A 24,872-nucleotide genomic window follows, 5' to 3' on the forward strand; every position below is an offset into this window, starting at 1 on the left:
TATCTGGATCAGGAATAAAGCGTTCTTTGATTTTTCACTCACAACTTCTAATCAACTACACGAAAAAATTAAAAAAAACATATTTTCTACTGCATCTCCATAGGTTTGTGAACAAAAAAAATCCGATAACGCCGCCATTAAAGACCATTCTAGGCTTCTTGTAAAGAAGGCGGTGAGTTAAATCGTTGATAAATTTTCAGCAAATTAAATTTAGACTGTTGTTGAAGTACAATAACAAATCCATCATTCCTATATTTATAAGATGACAAGAAAAACTGTCAATAAGTCAAGTTAACCTTAAAAATATAAATAATAAGTTGTCGAGTCGCTTATTTTATGTTAACAAATTGTGTATGTTTAAGAGATATATGCAGTAGTGTAGTTTAATGATTTAATATTTTTGCTAGCAACACTGTAAGAGACATCTGTCAAAACAGTCACGTGGCCATAAACAATAGTTTAGACTGTAAAAATTTGCTAAAATAAATTTAGACAGTATTAAAATTGAATTTAATTTAAAAAATGAATGAAACATGTTAGTAAAATCTGATTTAAAGTCCTAACAGTTTAATTTCAATATTGTATTGATAGAATAAACTGTATATTTACTTTATAGGTCATAAGAATGTATAATGTACATACTGTATTTCCTTTTTGAGTTAGTTATTTTAACAGCTACAGGATGACTTAGTTTAAACTCTAATGACTCTAATGACACTCCTTGAAATTGTATCTCAACTCTATAGTACAACTGTCTCATATCAGTGAAATAAGGTAGTATTTGCATAAAACTTCTCGACAATTTGTACAGTAACCAGTACAATTACACCACTATAAACAACCTGAGTAAAACACGTCCCCTCCTATAAAGATAACCGTTTTAACACAATACGGTTCCCCATCAGGCTTTCGAGTTTCGACGGATGTTTTAAAACCGAATAACGTGCAAACATTCGAACCAAGCCGAACCTTTAAAATGATTGTTCCTATTTGAGAATAATTTTGGTACTCATTTTTTGCCTTGAATTCATAAAAAAATATGATTCATATAAAAGATCATTTTTGAAACATCAAGTTTGCGTTAGTGCAGAAAGAATAATGTGTAACGGTTATTTATTAACATAAAAAATATGCGCAATAAGAAACCATGTAAAGAATACAGTTTTTAATGCATGATGATGGTTCTGATAGTTTTAATAATTATTATAGTATGGTTAATTAAAAGAGGTGCAGTATAGCGTTTTATTTCTTTATTGGAAAAAAATTGTATTCTTTGCATATTTGATGAATACTGGAAAAAATCTCAAATACTATTTAGCAGAGCTAAAATAATTATTAGTATATTCTAGGCATGTGTAAAGCACATCCAAAATGCATCTACGTAGAACATGCCTCTGGCATGTGATGCAGGAACTTGAGTGCACATGTGTACAAATTTGTTTAAAGAATGTACTAAGTACATACAAATTTTATTCAATTATAAAAATCAAAAGTTTACTGAATTAGCAGCTTTACAGCAAGCAAACTTGCTTGAAACAGTACCATGATCAATAAAATTTAGTACAATTCTGCAGGGTTGTCCACAATATGCGCTTGGTTCAAGCTGCGTGGCTTGGAAACATTAAATAGTGAAACGAAATCGCTACGGTACACAGCTTCCGGCCAGTCTCGGTTATTTTTGTTTTGCTTTATTTTATACCAAGTTTTATTTTTTAAATAAATTCTACACACTTTTGGATCGTACAATCGAATCCGTGACGTCGCCGCCTCGTAATCCGCCATCTGACAGTTGAACTTAGCGTTGTTTTTCCCGCGATTTAACCCGTGATAAAATAATGATCTTATGAACGCAATAGAAGTGCCTTAAATTTCGGATCGAATTGTGACTTGAATTGATGTGACTACTACTGTACCACAAAAAAAACCGGATATAACGGCTTGAAAGTGACGCTGTTCTGTGTGCCTCGACAAAAAAAGTCATCTCAGAACGAAGGCGTAAGTAGTACCACCATTTTCCTTGTTGGTACACGAAATTGCCCATAGAGCAAAACCGTTCGATTGTGTAATCTCCCGGCTCTATATTTGTTTATGAGATATTTTTGTTTACTTGTAGGAAAGCAATAAACATTTAATTGCCTCTCATCGGCGTTTAAATTAGTTGGTTGAAGATGAAAGTTTAATGGGAACAGTAATTAAAACGCTACCTGTCGACAGCTATTACGAATATACTAGTAAATACATCTATTTTAAGTTGGATAGATATAATAAGGCTTCGACCTTGTTTTTACTCCTACGTCAATTATATAGGTACATATAAATGACGAGACTACTACAGATTATTCTATACCTTTTAGAGGCAGAAAGTCTGAGAACCAATGCAATTTGGGTAGTTTTGAAACCTACGAAAATTCCCTGCATTAGTCATTCAAGATTATAGTCAGAGGAAATAAATATGTAAAGTGGTATATGAACTCATCAATATTCTTGATTCTACAGTGAGGAATATCCTCGGGAATATCCGAAGAAACGTTATCATGTTATGTTGAATTAAGAAAGGAGAAAGCCTTGGATATCCAAAGTTAACCTCTGAAAAGAATCGAATGACACAAAGTAGCAGAAATGCTCTGTCTCAGTGAATTCATCATTGTCTCTTAAAGTAGATACGTCAGTCTTCTTCCTTCCTGGAAGGTTGTACAAGAAAATTTGTTGCTGAATCTAAAAATCTCAGGAAACAGCCAAAACAATCTGCAGAAAAGATAGATCACATTATGCCTGAAGACATTATGTCCTAATATTATGGTTGTTAGAGTTTGGAATAATTGGCAAGATCAACGTACGTTGTAAGGGGTGGAATCCCTATCCTTCCACATTACCATCACCTAAACAAACTGAAAAATTAAGGGAAACAGTTAAGAATTCAAGTTTACATCACCCCCTAAGTCCATCAGGCCCTAAGGAAAATATCTCTTTTTACAAACCTAAAGCTTCTAAATTATATAACTGCCACACCGACCTCCTTTACATCTATCTCTATCTCATATTTAAACCAAATTCACAATGATTAATTTCTAAAGCATAATAACCCCGATTTCCATATCAATACAACCATTAAGATATGAGTAATACTTTAGGTTATTGTGGCTTTGGACAGTGACAAGTTAGTAAAAGCTCAATAACTTGGTGCCACAAAAGATTTATATGGTCTCTTGCCTGGTTTATCGCACAAGAATTTTTTCCTTAAAAATCCTGTGTAAAGCAGTAGGCTGATAGATTATCGGTAATGTTGATTTATTGCATTTTGAATTGGGTTTCATAATCAACAAATTATTAAAACTTAAATAAATAAACCACGATTAAATTATTGTAATCAATAATAAATTAATACTTTGGGACAGTAAAATGCTTTCTGAAGTTGTTTACCCTCTGGAAATAGTAAGAAGCTTCCAATGGTTTTACTTTATCAACTTTGGGACAGTAAAATACTTTCTAAAGTTGTTTGCTCTCTGACCACATTAAAATGCTTCCAGCACACATTTTGACTATACAAAGTTATCTGGAAAACTTTCTGACAACTTAAAGACAGTAAGAAGCTTCCAATAGTTTTACTTTATCAACTTTGGGACAGTAAAATATTTTCTAAAGTGGTTTGCTCTCTGACTGCAAACACTAAAATGCTTCCAGCCCTTATTTTGACTATCCAAAGTTACCGTGAAAGTTTTCTGACAATTTGAAGACAGTAAGAAGCTTCCAATAGATTCACTTGAACAATTGTGAGACAGTCAAATGCTTCCAGCACTCATTTTGACTATCCAAAGTTATCTGGAAAGCTTTCTGACAATTCAAAGACAGTAGCCTTTATTTTAACAAATTTGACAGAGTAAAATGATTTTAACACTCATTTTGGCTATCCAAAGTTATCTAGAAATACCAAAAAAGCAAATTTTTTGATTGATGATGTTACCAATATCAGTGAACATTAATGCTAGTTGCATAAGTAAAGTTATGACCGTTAATTGAGTGTAACGATGGTGACCAAACCGAAAGTTAAGAAACCGCGAGATATGTTTTAGTACAATGAATTATTACAATATGAAAGAAAAATAAGTTTAGTTTTAAATGCTGGAAAAAGTTACGTAACATAGCAATTAACAGTGGGAAAAAATTTAATGACGAAAATTATTCTAGGTGCTTACACAAATTTTAAAATAATTTCAATTGTTTGAAATATACTTTTAGTGTCTGTCACTAATGTAGCCACATAAACTGGCGTAACTAAACATATTTCTAAAAACTGTTGATTCACTTAAATAAGTTCGTAATGATTAAAATTTCATGGTTGTGATGCCTTTGTATTCTTCAGAAGTGCATATTACATGTATTGTTAGACGATAAAACCGAGGACGTACAATGCTAATGTCGAGGGTAATTTACTGCGTACAATAAAATTGTTGTTGAAGTCGCTAATAAAATTGTTTGAACAATACTAACAGTATTAGGTAACAACAATAGTTATGGGAATAGACCAGACAATGTACTAACTTTCTTCAATTTTTTACATCTTTATTGAATTGCAAATGATGATCTTTGTCGTTAAAATCACTAAATTAATAGAATTCAGTTATAATCGAAGGTTAACGATCTGAAATGATTTGCTCTGGTGGGTTTCAATTTCCATAGTTCGTGTTTCAAGCCATCTGTAATTTCTAGTTTACCTAACTTGATTTAATGTAGAAGAGCTAAATTTATAAAAATTCTGTGGGTTCTACTGTATGGATCATAATTGGCTGTAATAACTAAATTGAGCCGGGCATAGACTTTCATGAAGTTTAATTGAGTGTAATATGCCTAAGTGGTACTGAAGTACATTTGGTAGCTTGTGCAAAATTAACGACATTTACGCCTAATATTCTTGATGTAAGTGATTTTATTGAAATTCACTAGCAAACGATCTAGTTTCAAACTCACTAAATGCAATGACTATACATTTGGTTTGGTAGTAATCTGTAAAGCAATCGTGACGTTTTCAGGTCACTCGATTATTCATTAGGTTTGAGAATGGAAAGCTTTTTACCACGGTTTTTGGGGTTTATGACAGTTCATCGGTAACCAAGCGGTATTCAGATTTTATAGCTTTTATAACCCCACAAAAATTCCATTTGAATGAAACACTACTTGAATGATACTTTCTAAGAATTATTTAAGCCAAATTGGTGTAAAGTGATTTTTTAAGAAATACATTGCACTCATTGCAGTAGATAATATAGTGTATCAATATAACAAAATTGATTGAAAATTGATCAGAAAGCAGTCACGTGATATTAAAAAAAAATCAATTTTAAGCTTTTGGGTCTTTAAAATGTGGAAAAACAGTCACGCGACCTGAGAAAGTCATTTTTATTGAATCATTAATCGTTATAACATTTTGACAAATGACTTTACATTAATCTAACCTAAAGTCTGTCACGTGACCATAATAAATTAGCTTCTAGAGTGTATTTCAGGGTTTATCCTTATCTCAATACAAGAATGCCAGAAATGTGTAAACATTTGAAGGCATTCTGAGGCAGTTTAAGTAATTTAAAAGCATTTTGAGGTATTCCAAGACAATTTGAGGCATTTTAGATAGTTTTAAGGTATTATGACAGGCATTTTGAGCATTGAAGTATTGTGAGATACATTAAATGCATTTCAAGGTATTTCATATGCAAAAAGGCATTATGGTGTTGCTTTACATCTACTGAACAATTTTCAGGAAAACTTTCATAACAATTCCGGTGACATAAATCACAAATACTTGCCAAGTTGCAATATCTTTCTTGGAATTTCACGCGTTAATTCAGGTCATGTGACCGAAAAAACCTGTAACAATTAAACGAAATTGCACAAAGTTTAAGGGTCCAAAGGAAAGCTAAAGTTACACAAGAAACTGTAAACCGTGGAATATCCAATGCAGGTTATGACATTGCTGTAATTTGTTCATTCAGCATAAAAAAAACAATAGATATGAAGTTCAAATATAGCCATTCATATCTGATAAGCACTTATTGAAGATTAAAAACACTGAATGCATGAATCGAAAATTAAAACGCATTAGCTAAAAGGTTAATAAGCTTTATCTAGGAGTGTCAAGGAGAGACAAACGTGTATGCCTACACAATCCACTTAAATATGTGCCATTTTTAATTAGATGTCGTGTGTTTGCGGATTTTACAAGCGAATATTTTTATAACACGATGTTGTGTATGACATTAGTTAATTAAAAAGTTGATTTAACTTAATTAAAACCTTCTTAAAACAGGAAAAAACCTTATTGTTGAAGACGATACAATATCACCACGGATCAACGAACATCCGACACTACCTAACAATGAAATTGTCTCGTTTCGTTGAACCAATCTAAATCAAGTGCATCCTGACACAAATTGTGAATGATTGTTTCCTAACAACGTAAGATACTACCATTCTCAAATTGGTGCTATTAAACCGTTTATTACATTGTTTTGGGTATCCAGCAAAGGAAGTCTGGAACAGTCGTTCGAATTAACTTTTTAACGACTTTCTGGAAACCGGGAAGGCTAATTTAAGTTCCGGATTCTTTCAAGCTGATTGTTCGAATTAATTGGTTATAAATGTCTATAGTAGGAGTATATTTACAATATATTATTGAAGCATGAGTGTTGAGTGTTATGAGTGAAATATGAAAAATTCCTCGAAAAATACGTATACGTATGTATCCAAAATTTATATATCATATTAGTAACTATAAGAAGATAAACACTCTGCGACTAATCCTTCTTAATGACAGTAATATTGATGAACCTAAAACAACTTTCAACTAATCAGACTTTTACCTTTTAATGGTTATTAAATCAATTTCCATGCTTGATTATACATTTTTATTTGCACTAAATATCGAAATTTATAAGTAGAAAAGAAACTCGGTTTATGATTATAGGTAGCACGCAATAAAATGGCTTTTAACCCGCATAAACGTTGGTAAATGCCGGTTAATGAAAAGAAATTTCAATTGTGTTCTTTTGTTTACTGTTTTGCTTTCGTTACTATTCAAATTACGTGTATAAATCAAGTGAAAGTTTCCCAGATGCATTTAAGTAAATAGTCAAGCTCTCGGTGACATTTGTTGTTGAGAATGGTTTTCTGCTGATCCCACACATTTCTTCAACCTAATTGGCGATACTGTTAAAAATGTTTCTTGTAACGGTGTTTTGTAAGAATCTGGAGCAGGCGATATATTCAAAAGTGCAAAATCAGTGTCAGCCAGTGTGGGCGCCATACCAATATGAATTGTCGGCTTACTACCGTTTCAACGGTTTTTAATTGGTATGTCAGTGTATACGGACTGCTAAACAGTCTTTGTAATTAAATTTCAATTCAAATGAAACCTTTAGTGCCATCGGCTTACCCACCCATAGACCTTGATAAAACGGAAATCAATATTAAAAACGGTTTTATCTTATCAACGTGTTTGCTTTTGCACGTTATTTTATCAAGAGAGAAACACCCATCTAGTTTGTTTTGATACCAGCCAATCCTACCTGAAATATGTTATTCAGAATAATATTTTATACTTACTGGAAGAGGCTATAATTGTGGAAGTTTGTCCAACTCTATTAACAGTGACTTTTTGAATTTTCAGTAATTGACCTCTTGAGAACAAATGTTAGTGTTGTCGTTTCAACTTGAGAACAAGGAAAAGCGCAATTGATATGTTTGATATTTGTAAAATTATCGATTTTTGCACAGAAAATCGTTTACAGAAATCGATTACTCTCTAAAAAGTATCGATTTTTCAAACACCGCCCCAAACGTCCCTAATTTGGATCAGTGGCGGATTTAATTCATTCACTGCCAGGAGTGACGCTAAATTTTATACTAAGAATCACGTGATTTTTGAACTGAAAAACGGTCACGTGATGTTTTAAATACGATTTTGCCATTTAAAACAGTCAAGTGAACTTTAGGATACCGTTTTGACGTTAAAAAAGAGTCACTAGACCTTTAAAAATAACTTTGATGATTGAAAATATGTCACGTGACCATTTTCACTGTAAACAGTCACATGACTTTTAAAATATCAGATTAAACTGAAAAACCTTTTCAAATAATATTTTGACATTTACAACGGTCACACATTTTTAAGCTAACTCCATTTTAATTGAGCGCAGATCCGTTATTTAAGAAGCTACAAAAAAGTGGAAATTAGGAAATTTCATCCTCTACAAGATTGTATTAAGGTGTTTTTGCCCTTAAGAATCTTTTTAAGGTGTTGCAAGCCAAAATACCTCCGGGTGCTTTTAGTACCACCAGCACCCCTCTAAATCCGGCACTGGTTTGGATGCATAAAGAATAATACAAATAAGTTGAAAATGGTTTTCTGGTGTTATTCTATTGGTTTTATGCAGTTTTATAGGAAGGTAAAACTTAGTGAGTATTGACAAAAATCGATTTTATTTAATCAAAAATTTTGAAAACAAAAAAGGTTTGCATCATCAGTATAATACAAATGAGTTGTTTTAACTTTCATGCAGTTTTATTTGAAACTAAGTGAGTACATATTGACAAAATTTGATTTTATTTCACCAAAAATAGCGTAAAACGGTTCACTTTTAGTTGGTTCGATTATATCCGACTACTTTTCCTTTTTTGGACTTTCACACATTTGTTTAACTTTTGCTAAAAGTCACAAGTACAAGTGATTAAACTGCAATAAATCCATCATTGAGCTTCCATTAAGTTCAGTCCTATACCAATTAGGCCACTTATAAACCAAATAAACAATGTCTTAGTGCTGATTGATGTATGTAGATGACTAAGACATTTAATAAAAAAAATGCTACTGTTAACAATTATTGAACCAATCGCTCATAAGACGGTATTACCAACAAGTCAAAATGTCACAAACTGTAGTATTTAGCAATCGATATAAATGTCATGGTTGCATGAATATTGAGGACTCATTCTAATGCAGTTTTTTGTTTGGTTCAGAACCGAAAGATTACTGACCCAAAACCAGTTTTCGACGACAGCAGCAATAACATCGGAAGAGCAGATGACTCAACCTTTAAAGCACAACGAACAATAATTTCTTTGCGGACAGCGTCGCGTACTCACATTCCATCCAACCTTTCTTCATTCTTGGGACTCTTATTCACTCAAGAATTCGTTCCGTTCAGGCTTTCAGGTAAACGGTCTCTTTATATCTCCTACCTATATTTCGTATATTTATGTCTGGCTGACATATTGTTTTTTAAACTACCAAACCAGATAACCGAGCGCCGTTCTCAGGATGTTTAAAAGGAAATTTTTCTTGAAGAGCTCAAGTAATTATCAGGGTTACGACCTGTATTTTAACAGCTGTTTACTATTTTGCAACTTTGAATTAATGAGGTATAATGTTAGGTAAAACCCTAGATTAAAAGTTGGGAAAAATTGTTGGTAAACTCTGTATAAACAAAACTGTATACATCTGCAACAAACTCTTTGCTATGGCAGATGTGAAAAGCTGTTAAAAGGCAAAGTAAATAATAACTGGTGATAATTTTGCAGGAAATATGACTTATTTAATTAATGATACGTTCTTAATTGTAATCGTAATATATTTCTCTGAACTCGATATTATGTAGTAGTAACCACGAGGAATCACAATCTAAAGGGCAAGCGACATATTGATTGATATTAATGTTAAAACAATAATTAATTAAACGACTTGCAAGTTAAAAAATTGTAACTGGATAACAGTTAATGGTAAAAAGCGTGTACAATCTTGACCTCGAGTGATGAAGAATAATTATTAACTAGATGTTCTAGAACTGAAAGCTTTGGTGAATCGTAATTAGTCGGCAGAATGGAGTAATGTGATATGGTGTTTCCATGTTAAATTACAGTTAAACAACCAATACTGTTTTCGCTAAGCAAATAATAATGTGAAATGAGGCAGATGGTGGTAAACCTGATCCGCAACAGGAGTTGATATCTTATGGCAGATGGTCCACGTATGTGTGTAATTGTACAAGAGCGAATTTTTTGTTTCCCTGTAGCTATACAAATTGGCTGTAGATATCTAACTTATTATGCCGGAAGTTTTGATTTAAAAATTGGCTATTCTAAAATTAAAAACAGATTACACTCAGTAATTTAAACAAAAACAAACTGATCAACGTTTACTCAACTGCGCAGCCAAATATTAAGTTACAAAGCCATGTGTGGTTCTTAATGATCTTAATAATTATTAAAAGGGGAGTACAAACTAAATAATAATTGCATTTTTACGACTCTCAACATGCATGACACATTTATGTAAATATACTAGCTAGTCGGTCATGCACAATTTTTAAAAAAACTGACCTCAACTTTGCTATCCAACCTCGTTATTGAAATGTGTTATTAAATACGGTCGATGATGAGTACCATCGAGCAAATTGTCTTGCCCACGTAAACCAGCATCTTGAGATTTTTCCTTTCCGTAGACACTAGCCGGAATTGATGATGGTCTTTGTAGGCGCGTTGACCCCACGACAAAGAAACCTCGTAATACCATGGCACAAATAAACTATGACTGCCCCATGGTTGGATTACCGATTTGCGCTTGCTTTTGGTTCACCTACAGCTTGGCATTCACGTTCTGACCACGTGTAACCTTATTACAACACAAAGGGAATAGGGTGCCCCAAATTACACTTTGCTATACAAATGACATTTAGAAACCTCTCCTTAATTTTAAGTATAAACCAAGTAAAATGCAATTAAGATATAAGGTTGAACTGTAAACTTTCTTTTTTTTACGTTTCACTCATATAATATGGTAATTCCATTTGCTAGTGTTTACCACTCAGGCAACCTGTTCCATATTTTAGTGTAATCAAGAATGTCCGTAAAAGCTTCTAGGTATGATAAGACAGAAATTTGACCTACAATTCTTGCAAAAAAACCTTTAATAGTCCAACATGTCAGCATTAATGTCTTTGCAAGTTTTCTAATTTTCCTAGTAAAACGTTAATCCTAAGCTGCTAGGTCAAGTTCTACAAATATAACGACGTATATGTGACATTCTTAAAGCTTCTGATTGTGTCCCATTTAAAGCATGTCCAATCTTAAGGACAACTGGGTCATAACGATATTTGTAACTTAATTTTGATATTAAAACTTAATTTAGATTTACCTGAATAGAAAAAGCGTTCAATTCACGATCAATGCCAAAAAAAAAGGTGTGATGGTGAATTGAATTGATCAATTAGGATTTCCCCTCTTGTATAAACAACACAATGGCCAAGGTTACCAACATTGTCGTCTCGGTAAGCGTTAACTTCTAATGAGGTATGCATCAGTAATACCGGATTGAATTCATCAGCTTATATTAATATTGATGCAGGCAAGTAAATGGAATAATTCAGTGACTCTTATCTTGAAGTTTAATTAGTTATAGATCATTTTTATGGTAATGATTGTTTGATCTCTAACCATTGAAAAGTTCATTGTCGACTAACCGCATTGAAGGCAAAATTGCTAATGATTTTTTTTTCGGTTTTACATTAATCGAAATGTCTGAAGAAGTAGCGGCCTTGACGTCCCCTTATTCTAACAGCCATCAAAAGAGTACTTATGTAAATTGAATCCTCCTAACAAATTTAGCTTCGTCAGCATTGCATTTGATTGAGACTTCCGAAGCACATAACTTAAAAATCGGTTACATGTCATAACGGAAACTTGCTATGGCTCCCAATAAGGAGGTCTGGCTTGGTCAATGTCCTTAATGTGTCATACGTATCGAACATCGAAATGCATTATAGATAAAAATGGCTTTGTGTTTGTTGTAACAGAGCGAAAATAAACCGGAAGACCAGCCACCGGATACGTCGACGTCTATACAACCGACCATATCTCCTCCTACGTTGTACGGAATGCATGCATGTAATAATGCCCGTGTGTTGGTTGGCATTAACAATGCTAAGATTTTAGATCTTAAGAGCTTCTTACAGCTTAAGGACGATTGATTAACACGCGTTGCATGGACAAACCTTTATTAAAAAAGCTTGACAACATCATTCTGGTTACTATTTGTATTACAGCTCATATTTTGGAGTACAGATAACGTCATATCTATAACTTGACTATGATTTATTGTTAATTATTAGTGGCTTAATAATAATTGTGCAAACGGAAATCCGCATACTTAATTGAGTGAGTTTTCTAAGTAAATAAATGACAAAAACCAAATACACTTTGTTTATTTTACCACTTATGATTGTTTAAAGAATCTAATCAGTAGCTTTGATTTGGCAATTAATAATGCACAATATTTTAATAATAAAGTAAATAAATTATTGTGTTATACATAGTATGGTGCATAGTTTTACCTAAATGCCAACGATATAGTGTAAGATTCAATAGTAAAGCTGATTTCATGGTTTGAAATCCGCAAGAAGTAAGAAGTAAGCAGTAAGCCGAATTAAAAATAAACAATATAGGCCGCATTCGTTTTCATGGAGCGAGCAGAGCTTTTTTGACGTCAGAATGACGTAATTTGACAATTGGCCAAATTATATTTTTGCCAAATTACGTCATCGTGACGTCAAAAACGCTCTGCTCGCTCCATGGAGCTTGAAAACTAATGCGGCTATACTTGTAGCTTGTAGCACTTTCATTCATGACTGTTTGACATTTGACAAATAAGCGCAAGCCGCATGAACCGCGAGCAGTAAGCAGCAAGAAATTAATCATTTTCATTTCTTACCTGGCTTCTTAGTTCTTACTGCTTCCTGCATCGTCGGCTGCCTGTTTCATCCATTCGTGGGTTTTCGACGAGGTTTTCGAATTGTCATTTGTCAAGTATCCGATCTTTTCTGGTTTTCACTTGACTTACTTGCAGCTACTATGATAGAATAGTTATCGACAAAATCCATTTTCCATAAAAATCACCAAACATTCAATGAATAGAATAGAAATAAAAAATTCTAACCAAATATATATTATTGTAAACAAAAAAATAAACTGTCAAATAATCTGTAGTCTATCAGTTTACTAACGTCGAAGCGTCGAACTAGGATATGAATTGAAACATTTGCGGAAGGCTACTTCTTACTACTACTGCTTGCTGCATGCCGCTTACTTCTTGCGGAATTAGAACTATGAATCTAGCTTAACATGTAACATGACCTTTTCAAAAGTTAGCTGTCAAACTGGTGTTAATTTATTGTTTGTATTTTTTTATAGCGTGATGGGATGATCGGCTTGCAAGAAAGCGGACCAGCGCCGCCGAGGGCGCCTTTATCGACCAACAGGACTAGAGAAAGGACTGCTCAAGCTGTTGATTATTACAACACACGTGTGCATAGGTAAACAATTATTATTTTGTAATTTACACATAGACAACCTAAAAATAGACACTAAACTGATATGGAATGGAGTAGCCTGGGCATATGAACGTTCATTGAAAAAAAAATCACCGCAAGAGGGCCAGTCCGATCTTACTTGTGTCAATACTGTCATGTCATACATCAAGATCAACAGATCAACCGGTTTAAATTCCTAACCCTATTTCCTATTTCGAACCTGCGTTTCTAGTTTCTAGGGAAACGATTGTTTTGATTGTAATTTCTGTGCTATTTAAAAACAAGTATATACCGGTATATTGAATTTGGCATGTCAACTGGATATATTCTTGACTATACAGGGTGTCCTCCAAAAAAGCTACTTTTTTTTCGATATAAGTAAACTTTACGTAAAAAGACTTTTGAACATTTAACAACATAGTAAAACCAGCAAGACCAGTCCAATAGAACTCCCTGGTTATTATTAAATTTTTGAATACTTTTGTCGATGTTGTAGGTTTCATGTATCATAACCTACATCTAAAGCCTAGTTTATAAAAGAAATTTTAACTTTAGCTGTAACTTTAGCATTAGTAATAAATTTAGTATTAACCCTAAAAAAAAAGGGTGTTTATAAAACCCTTAATTTAACCATACAGTTTTCTGAAAGGTAACCTAACTTTAATGTTATTTTTTTCAAGTTTTGCTGCCTAATGCCACATTACTGCACTAAATCAATAGCAAAAGGATTTTCTTTGAATTTCTGTTTAGAAATTTCATAAATAAAGCAAAAATTCAATCTTAAGAGGAAGTTTAAACATTGGAGATTTAACTTTAGTATTAGCTGTAAGAAAATTTAGAATTTTATGTAAAACCAAGGTCAGCAGTTACAGCTAAATTTACAGTTAAAGTTAAATTTTGTTTATGAACATCACAATTTAAAACCACTACCTCTATTCTTAATGCTAATACTAAAGTTAATGCTAAAGTTAAATTTTGTTTTATAAACCAGGCTTAAGGTCAATTGTTTTTAATATGATGACGTTTAAAAAATGAAATTTTTACCCATATAGCTCCTAAACGGATTGAGTTAGAATAAAATGGCTTTCATGTTCCTATATTAATTTTCTGAAACTTATCACCACTATCACATTTTTAATTTTGACAGGTGTCAAACATTTTGAAATCCTTATTATTGTCCGGAGAAGTGCCATAGCCACACGTTATGTTTTATTGGGGATGCTGACTTTTCTCTGATGCCAAGTTTTCAAAACTGTTCTATTTGACACTCTGTACAGAAAGTAGTTTGAGACACAATTAATTACTTTTTTATTTAAAAGTAAACTAATTTTTTTTAATACACCAAGTAAACTCAAAAATAACTTTTTCCGAAAAAGTAAAATTCCTATGCCAAACATTATTTTGGTACCGTACACGTATAGCGGATATGATACGTTCTCATCTGTTAGGCAAAACTAAAAATAGTTTTTATTTTATAATAATTATCACATCGTGGAAAACGTTTTATTTTGTCAGACAGATTTATCGAATTACACAAATTAGTCATCCAAAAGTGATTTCAATCAAAAGTGTTGTCAACTTTTGATTCACTCTAAAATAACAAGTTGAATATTAGATTTTATTTATTAGGGCTTGGGCAAACGCGGGTCTGTCCACATCCAGATCATCATTCAACGACAGATTTCCATCTTCAAGAACCAATCAACTGACGGCCGAAGCTCTGTGTAGAAGTAATTCTAGTTTGGAATTGCTAGATCAAAACGGGAAACCATTTAAAGCTAGCAGTCCAACATTGAGAAGAGAATACGGTAGTCACGGTTCCATCGATTTCATCGAACGACCTGGGGGTGGTCAACGTGAGTTTTGTTTATGCTATTAACACTATTCACTATAACACCGACCTTGATAACAACACATAACAGACCTGAAAAATAACGTAATTTATCGTTAAATCTTAGTCATCAATTTAAACCCACTGCAGGCTATTATAGACGCTTCGCTCGTTGATTTCAGCTTTGCAAAATTCAGTAAAGTGCGAAAAACCAGTAAGGTCACTGCGTTAATTTAACTGGAAAAATCACTTTTGTTGTGCGGTTGTTTATTATTTATATTTTGTATGCTAATCATGCAAATAAACCACGATGAATTCATTTCAGATAAAAATGAGTTCTTTGAAATGCTTCAAGATTACAGACCTGCGGTATTAGGTGGGACAGATCAAAGAAGTCCAGGACCTTCAGAGTATCTACGAGGGAGAGTCGAGTCTGATAGCCAACAAGACGGTAACAGTCATGGAAGAAATTATCCTCACAGTCCAAAGTTAAGGTCTAAGCTAGGAAGGTTCTGGAGTAATAATGGGAATGTAACTACGAATGGTTAGCTTAATCCACTTAAGTTGAATTTCATCTACAAAGAGAATTTTAACATAGGTGTTAGTGGCAGCATGGTGAAATCACAACGACACGGTATGGACATCAGTCTTATGAGCAACTCCTCAAATAGTGTGGTGTTCTCACAAGAAGCTGAAGAAATTTCTAGAAGAAGAGCTTTCGCTCACTACGACTGCCAGTCCCTTACGACAACCTTAAATTATGCTCTCAGACTTAGGAGAAATCATTTGGCGAAAAGGAGAAACACTACAACAGGAGCTTCGGCCGCTTCTATGTCAAACAGGTCGTCAACACCGGATGGTAAGTGCATTTCATTGTTAGCGAAAAATTGCGCATATTAAATCAGTGTCGATGAAACCAAGTCCTAATTTACATATTGCGGTTATAACAGGGGAGGGTGAAGAGGACGACGGAGATGGTTTGTCCAATGAACTGGTTCAAAGTTGTATTTGTTTCCGCAACGAAATTGGAGGTGAGGAAGAACGGATGGTCAGTTTGTCCCGATTGCAGAATGGGGGCAAAAACCATGGAAAACCGTTACATAAACCTCAACTCGCTTGTGGAGTTGCAATTTTGGAATTTCCTCCTGGTAATGATTAGTTTTTAGAAGTTTTAAAGTGTGACTAAATGATTGATATGTCAGGTCAAACCCATTGGACGCATTCAACGTGTCCTTACCAAAAGTTTCCCAGACCTATCGAAAATGTCGATCAAGGGGCGTTGTACTACCGGAAATATTTCGCTGGTCAAGGTAAGAGAACCACCAAAATGATTAAGTAATCGGTAAATTTCATTCAAAACAATTCCGGCTTAACTGATTTACCTTTACGACTGTCCCCAATAACACGAAACAGGTCCGAGGAGATGCTGTAACAAGTTTGCCTGACATTGACATTGATACCGAGCAAGAACTCGTTAGCTATTTTAGTGAAATGAAAGTCTCTTGTTTACACGTCTTCGCCTGTTTCGATGACACCTTTTGAACCGCACTTAAGATGAAATGCCTAATTGAACTTGGAATGACACTTATTCCTAGAATATCACGCTGTAAATAACTTGTATGAGTATTTTTCAACCAGTTTGAGAGAAAGTTCCTTGACATCGAACGTTTCAGGTAAAATATTAATAAGGCGGTTGAAAAAATGGCAAACTTCCTGTTTATCGCGGTTTTTGTAACCTAGTGGTTTCCTTTGCAGAACATCAAAACTGGTTCGGAATGGACGAGCAACTGGGCCCTGTGGCGATTTCGATAAAGCGTGAAAAAGTGATACATCCTGAGAATCAATTGACGACCACTTTGACGCAGTATCAGTATAGGTGAGCTTATACATGTATCTACGCGTCTTGCAAACATTTTCAAACACGTTTTGCGTGGTTAAACAAATATCAAAGTTAAATTTAAATTTCATTCATGAGCGTCCTAGTTGCAGATATGTGTTTACTTTTTTCCTGATATTGAAACATTTTGTTTACATTGAAAGAGGCGTGTTTAGTAACGACTGTTTAACTGTTATATTATTAATCTTTCGCGGATGTTTAATGTTTGCTTTATTCAAGTTTCTGTTCGGTGGATCATTTTGACTAGTTTTAACAGGAGATCTGAATTTAATTAGTTGATGCAGGAAATTGGGAAAACCAATAGTTTCATTTAATTTATATGCGTCATTTCATACATTACCTTGGAATTTGTGACTCAGAATTGGTGTTTTGGTAATGTCTAAAATTTGTATTATAAGCAGTAATGCATTTCAAAAATAAGGGAAAAATATTAATTGAAATATAGGTTTACCAAGTTCCTTTTTCAAAACCGTAATTTATGACAAACTCTGACGGAAAATTTACAAAAAACCAGAATGTGTATCCAAAATAGCCAACATTCATAAAAATATAGTTGGGTAATCCCATTCTCTAATACAACTGGGTGTTGATTGACGAAGCCAACGTATAAATTTGGCTGAATAATCACCAACGCTATTCTCTTCCCACAGGTCATTTAGTCATTCAGATATTCATCACATATTTAGCTCCTTCACTGAATTTACTGCGGTTGTTTTGGCTGCTGGTGTAGCCGGCAGGGCTAAACAATGGCAGGAAATAGAACCGCCGATATTATTTCCCTTGTAAATCTGCCAGACACGTCTACGCTTAGCAGTATTTCATACGTTTATTTTGAAAACAAACAGATATAAATATATCTCTAACAAATCTTGATTATTTAGTGGTTTTGGTATAATTATGTGGGAACTTACAGGTTAGTTATACGTACCTCTGAGTTACAAACTTTGAGGGGAGCAGTGCTCGAAGACGCTATCCCCAACGTCAAAGCATCCAACAACCCCAAAACTCTAAATACCAAAGAAGTTCTAGAATATGTCGCGCCTGAAATTCAGCTTACGTGTTTGAGGCTCGGAACCCAAAGTCAAAATACTGTCGATCAACTACTTAAACTCGATGAACAAGGCTTAACAAATCACTACAAGGTATTTTTTAGTCGCTAAGCTTTATTAGGGAATGATTGTAATGGTATTTCAGGTTGGTATAATGTACTGCAAATCAGGACAACAAACCGAAGAAGAAATGTACAACAATCAGGACGCTGGTCCGGCTTTCACCGAATTTCTCGAAACAATTGGCAAGAAAGTGAAGCTGCAAGGTTTCGACAAGTACAAAGCCGGATTGGACACGAAAGGTAAATCCTCAAAAATCGATTTTTACACTAAAACCACAATGGAAAATGCTATAAAGTTCAAATCATCATTTCTAGGCGATTCGACTGGGTTTAATTCGGTTTACGCCCAATACCAAGATTGCGAGATAATGTTTCATGTTTCAACGATGCTTCCTTTCACACCAAACAACAGACAACAGCTTTTAAGGAAAAGGCACATCGGAAATGATATTGTCACTATTGTTTTTCAGGTAATTAGGTTTTTATTCAAGGTTTTAAATCAATAACAGTATAATTTAAAAAGTTAATTATTACTACACAGTTATTCTTGATTGGTTTGTTAAAACAAGTAATTTGCAGTCAGAAAATGTCTTTTTAGAGGAGTACCAAGTCCAAAAACAGACTCGAAAGTAAATATTAGCTTTGTTTTGGTTCATGAACCGTGCTAGAACCGGTTTGGACCACTCGCATAAATGGGTCAAGTAGTGAATTTGCAGTTTGTAAACAAAGCAAACTTTAAAAGCCTATTGAAATCTGACTTGCATATACAGTGTGTCCAAATAAGAGTGACTTTCAGTTTTTTTTTGACTGAACGGTTTCTTGTAGAGAAATTGTTATAAAAAGAAGCCCAAAGAATTGTTAGAAAATAATTTTAGTTTTGGAAAATATCTACAAAAGGGCGTAGGTACTAACATTTTTAAATAAAAAAGTGAATATCTCTAAAATTTCAAATGCAATGGCACTTTGAATGAAGAGGTTTAAGTCAAGTTATTCAAAACAATCAAAATCTTTTGGCATATTAGGAACCTGGGGCTTTACCTTTCACACCTAGAGGTATAAGATCCCAATTCCAACACGTCTTCATAGTGGTCCATGCAATCAATCCTTGCACCGAAAATACCCATTATCGGGTAGCAGTGTCCAGATCCAAAGAAGTGGAGGTTTTCGGACCGCCCATTAAAGAAGGAGCTGTTTTCCCTAAGGGAAAAGCTTTCGCCGAGTTTTTACTGTCAAAGGTAATTCCGCTTTTTCAGAAAAATCCGGCAAAACATAAAGTGTTAAATTATGTAGGTTGTTAATGCTGAAAATGCAGCTCACCGTTCTGAAAAATTTGTCACTATGGCCACAAGAACGAGACAGGAGTATCTAAAGGATTTAGTGGCGCATCATTCAACCAATACGCCTGTGGATACGGGCCAGAAATTTTGTAAGTTGTACTCTCTCTCCTCAAACTCCAGGAGTTTGTTGGTTTTGGTTTAGTAGTGGTTACAGTTTAGCAAAATACGAATTAGGTTACGTTTCAGCCATATTTAGTAGCAAAAAGAAGGAAAAGGCTCGTCCTCATTTCATACCAGACTTATGCCAAAGAGGTGCCATTTTATGGCAAGTGATGTTAGATGACAGCGGACAAGGTCAGCAGGTCGAGTGCTTCTTAGGTTTGACGACTCAAATTCCCTTATATCTCTGTACTAATTGTACTTTTATGTTTTTCAGGAATATCGTCGGATACGTTCGTTCTTATAGAAGAGCAATCCCGGCAAATTGCGTTTGTCACGCCTTGCAAAAGTATCTTAGGATGGTCTCCGCAAAGCAGTAGCTTACGAATATACCATCATCAAGGCGAATGCATGACGATTCATATGAGGGACACGCACGGCGATACTGATGAGCTCCTCGAAATTATGAAACGATTAGAAGCCGTTACCAACGGTATTAAAGCCAAAGAACTTTCTATTAGGTAATTACACTTTTATTCTTGACTTGGAAAATTAAAGTTAATATAGAAATTACTTCTGATTTTCCCTGACTACTTGTTTTGGTTCTTTAATAAATTACTTAATTCATACGGTTGCTACGTGTTGAAAGTTGCGTTGTTCTTAGACCCTTTGATTACTACTATGGGTGCGTTCTTGGGTTGTGGTCCTTAAATAAAATACAGTTACATTTTCGTGGCGAAACCGGCAGTCCATTTCCGGTACTCGGATGGATATGTTACGGTGGAACCGTTGGGGTGTAACTCGGAATATTTTCCCCCAGCCTGTCTTGAGACCTCTGTGGTACTACAGCTTGCAAGGTGACTGAGAACACCCGGGTGTGTGGTTACTGTGGACGTTTCGATCGACGTCCCGGACTGTGTTTTGTTGCTTGAAAATTTTTCCCGATGAAGAGATATACGATCAAGCATTTGATCTGTCTTTTATTTATAGAACACAACCCAAGAACCCACCCATAGTTACTTAATTTATACAATGAATTTAATAAATATTTTCAGTCGTAATATAATGGGCCAATTGGGTTTCCATGTACAACCCGATGGTATCGTAACCTTAGTTGAAAACCAAGGCCAGGCGTGGCAGGCTGGACTAACCCAAAACTCTAGACTGGTAGAAATCTGTAAGGTTAGTTTTACAATTTTATATTTTTCAAAATTTATTAACTGAAATGTGATTTGTAGGTGGCTGTCGCTACTCTGACTTACGACCAAATGGTGGATCTCCTTAAAACCTCTCTGACTGTAACTTTGACTGTGATACCTCCATTAGGAGACGGGACGCCGAGAAAGGGCTGCACCTTGCAAAACTGTAAATATAATGAGGCTCATTGCGAAGGGGATTACGATAGCGTGAACAATGGTACCGAGGAGAATCCAGCAAAATCAAGGCGGGCGCCCCAAATGCAGCAAGCGGTTTCGGGACACCATCGTCGAGTTTACGAACGAAGTTTCTCACCTCCTAGGAGTAGCAATAGTTCCGGTTATGGTACCGGAAGTAGTAGCAAGTCGTTTCACGGCCAGGAAAACCGGTACCATAACATGGGTGTAGAGGTATGTCATAATCAAGTGCAGTACAATTTGAATTAAACGATAATAAATTGTGATACAGGGCACACTTACCGGTTCTTCAAGTGGACATCCAAACGACGATAAATGGTACGAAATGCCTAACGATTTTGTACCACCACCAATTCCAACTAAATCGAGCAGCTCCAGAAGCACGCCACTTCACACCAACAATACTTTTCCTTGTTCTCCGAAACGAGTAAACGAACACCAGGTAAAACAGTGTTTACTCATACATGTTGAGGATTTAAAATCAATTTCTAACCTACTTTCAGAGTCATCAAGCATCACACAACCACTACACAGTGCAACACAACAAAGTACAGTTCAGCAACAGTTTACCAATTCAACACATCAACTATCAACAGCCGTTGAGCGCTGCGTTACACAGCAACACTAGTGACCTAGATCTGTCCAGTGATCATCACAAGTCTGAAAAAAATAATATAGTAAAACAATACAACGAACGAGTACGCCAGCATGAAAATGACTACTTACAGGTAATTTCCGTCACTATTTAGTAAATGTTTGTTGAGTTGACTGGTTTGCAGGTTACAAGACCACCCAAAGTGGCTGATTACCAAACATCACTGGTAGGGAGCTATTCCAGGCATAACTTGAATGATAATGTGTCTAATGACAGTTCAACTAGTGAGAGAATCAATATGATTGGAAGTGAAGATGAACTTTCAACCAGTAATTTTTTCCCAAACAAAAATTGACTGACTGACTCGCTAAAAATGTGTTTTTAGGTAGTGGCAATCATTCTCCTCGAGCTCGTCAATCAGTAAAACCCACAAACACCAACTACCATCAACGAAACCAAAGCCCAAGATCCTTAAACGGGGAAACAAAATTGAGACCCGGGGTGACTGCCCGATCTGCCAATCGAAACAGTGCTAATCTTCCGTCCAGCACCCTCCAAGAAGAACTTTTGAGACTCATCAATCCTGATAACATTGAACCGTCCGAAACATCACTGAAAGTCCACATAGAAAACAACAAAACTCATTCAAGGTGAGTTTGAGCTCTAAATTTCTACTAACTTAACTAAAATTGTTCATTTATACAGGGACAATCTTAATAATACTCTATCCATCCATAAACCAAATCAACAAGAAGTTATTTTGACTACTGCCAGACCAGCCACGGTAATATCCAATGCTAGTACAGCTTCCAGTCCACTTCCTACAGAATTCAGAGTGTCTAAAGATGACACTCTTCCTTCACCAAGTAAAAACAAGGTAATTTTTAGTATAAATAATATTGCTAAATATTTTATGTAGATTCGAAAAATAAAAATGGAATCGGCAATGGAATTTTGGACGAGTGATTTTGATTTATAAACTCATGCCAAACCGAAAAAATGACTTTTCCACGTGGAAAAGCTTATAAATTACATTCAAATTCAAAACTATTGATTCAGTCATTTTGGTAACGTCGAAAAGCTCAATGAAGGTTTTGATTCGTGTGGTTGGAAAAACGAAGATCGTCTTGACGAACTGAACTAGCTAAGACGTTTAATGACAAGCTTATAGTCACCCAACAGCTGTCAAAACTCATTAAACAGTGTCACAAAACTGTAGAATGTCAAGGTATCACGCTTTAAACACAACTTCCAGTGTAATTCCTCAAACTAGCAAATATTTGTAATTTTATAGTGTCAGGCACTGGTGAATGGGTTTCGACAGTTATGACAGCGTGACGTAAGAAAAGTATAAAAGTAATCTTTAACGTGAGAACTGTCAAATTTGCTTCCATGGAGCTGTAAAGATTACTTACAGTGTGGTTCCTCCAAGAAACACAGATCTAATTCACATTTTATAATTTCCAAATAGTACAAATTCCATTGCCTGAATTGTTGCTTTTGATGTGCATTTATTAGCCTTTTTTATCATTCTCATAAAATTTTTTAATATTTTCCATCTCTAGTAAAGGTTGAACCATTCTATAGATACTTTTAACCAAAGGTTATACATAAAGACTCATTAAGAAAATATGAATTCATAAAAAATAAACTAATTTCAAGTAAACTGTAACATTCTGTCTAAACTTAATTTTCTAGGTTGGATTGCCTCTTCTTGAAAATTTTCCTTTAAGCGATGACTCTGAATGGCCAAGTTTAGTCGACCTAGCCAATAACATGCAAGTAATGATGCAGTCCGGCTCTCAGGAAGAGGAAAAAGAACAAAATCCTCGACATTGTTACGACGAAATCGTAGGATTGAACAGATTGGATCAGCAATTGTCCAACTCTTTTTCGTAAGTGGATGACATTACTTTTACGTCAATACTGTGCCGTTTCAAGTTCAATTTATTCTTACAGAAGTATTCCAGATCAAACAAAACATGTCGTCGAGCTGAACCGGAAAATCCAAACGTTGGAAAGGGAAAATCGCCGTTTGAGGGATGAAAACCGTAAAGTGAAAGAACAAGCCCAGGCTGCCGTGCAACAGTTGAGGAAGTTTACGGAGTGGTTTTTTAAAAATGTAAAAAGACAGTAGGAAATGTGCCAACTAAATCTAGAGAAAGAAATGGAACTATCGTCTTCCAGTTGAAAAATTTCAATTTTAAGTAGCATCTGACTATACTGTAATAGTAAATTTAAAATAATTAGAGACAGTTTGAAAACACCAACGAATGGAATTCTAAAAGTATTTTTATATTGTTATTACTATACTTAGTGCTGTAGGTAGCTTTAAATTTTTGAAACATTTTTATACAGCATTTTTAAAAAATGTGTGTAAATAATAACGATTATTATTTACCTCATCTTACTCCAACAGAAAAAGTTCGTTTATATAGTACAAAATTGGTATATTTATGTATTTATTTTTGTTTTCGTAAGTATTACACAACACGTTACCAAATATTGTTATTATGATATGTAAGTGCCAGTATTTTCAAGCCCTGTGCAATGTCAAAAACCTTTTAAAAAAATGCATATAGCTTTCGGTATATGCGATTTTGAGAGTAAATATGAAGGATGAAATACATGGCCAAACACATTCAGCTTCACAACCAAAATTCATTTAGTTACTAAGTATTAATATTTAGGTTGTAAATATGTTAATAAAGTAAGACATAATTGTCTGCGTAAAAGTATTGCCGCATTTTTCTCGGCTGTAGAAGGTTTTATTAAAGGAAGGGAATGATTCAACAAATTTTGTGCTTTAGAATCAGAAAGACAATATTTTAGCTTAACAATTATAGCTTGATGTTATTTTATAATTTTTGTTATTATTCGAACTGATCAAATCACTCTATGTAAACGCGCACTTCGGCTTTAAATAACCTCACTATTAGGTCATTTTGGACCTTTTATTAATCATTCATTATAATTCGATTATTAAAAATATAGCAAACCATTTTGTTATATTCGTTTTTTTTTATGTTATATTTGTCTGTGACCTGTTTAGATATCTTAAAAGCGAATCTATTTTATGAAGTATTATAATGTAGTTTTTTTTTTAATAAAATATATTTGTTGTATATACATTTTTTTGGGGTTTTATTTATGTGTTAAGAGAGAATAACCCACAACTGACACGTTTTTTGTAAACATACTGTTGTACGTAGGACATCCTGTATTACATATTGTTGCCTTTTTGATAAATCTAATAATT

General features: G+C 34.4%; 1 protein-coding gene across 4 annotated transcripts; it reads left to right on the forward strand.

Annotated features, from left to right (window-relative positions):
* The first annotated feature begins 1,617 nt into the window (after positions 1-1,617).
* Positions 1,618-24,747, forward strand: LOC145730640 (signal-induced proliferation-associated 1-like protein 3). Of its 4 annotated transcripts, none has more exons than XM_081981958.1 (24): positions 1,618-1,995; positions 13,231-13,352; positions 14,979-15,205; positions 15,506-15,724; positions 15,779-16,039; positions 16,131-16,328; positions 16,383-16,490; positions 16,936-17,056; positions 17,991-18,219; positions 18,272-18,428; positions 18,504-18,658; positions 19,211-19,423; positions 19,479-19,614; positions 19,700-19,843; positions 19,902-20,145; positions 20,680-20,806; positions 20,863-21,231; positions 21,290-21,460; positions 21,522-21,746; positions 21,798-21,942; positions 21,999-22,263; positions 22,319-22,490; positions 23,312-23,508; positions 23,573-24,747. In XM_081981958.1, exons 2-24 carry the CDS (start codon positions 13,240-13,242, stop codon positions 23,748-23,750), a joined length of 4,374 nt encoding a protein of 1,457 aa, XP_081838084.1. In that variant the 5' UTR covers positions 1,618-1,995; positions 13,231-13,239; the 3' UTR covers positions 23,751-24,747. The 4 variants fall into 4 exon arrangements, with proteins under 4 accessions (XP_081838084.1, XP_081838087.1, XP_081838086.1 ...); XM_081981961.1 differs by having other exon boundaries at positions 23,584-24,747; XM_081981960.1 differs by having other exon boundaries at positions 1,619-1,995; positions 19,712-19,843.
* Positions 24,748-24,872: the final 125 nt, after the last annotated feature.

Source organism: Ips typographus, linkage group LG6, assembly GCF_016097725.1.
Source record: "Ips typographus isolate SLU linkage group LG6, UJ_Ityp_2.0, whole genome shotgun sequence".
Classification (NCBI taxonomy): Eukaryota; Metazoa; Arthropoda; class Insecta; order Coleoptera; family Curculionidae; genus Ips; species Ips typographus.

Coding starts and splice junctions, on each gene's coding strand:
- LOC145730640 (XM_081981958.1), top strand. CDS start 13,240: ATGATCGGCTTGCAAGAAAGCGGACCAGCGCCGCCGAGGGCGCCTTTA. Junction 15,206..15,505: donor ACGACCTGGGGGTGGTCAAC/GTGAGTTTTGTT, acceptor AATTCATTTCAG/ATAAAAATGAGTTCTTTGAA. Junction 16,329..16,382: donor AATTTTGGAATTTCCTCCTG/GTAATGATTAGT, acceptor TTGATATGTCAG/GTCAAACCCATTGGACGCAT.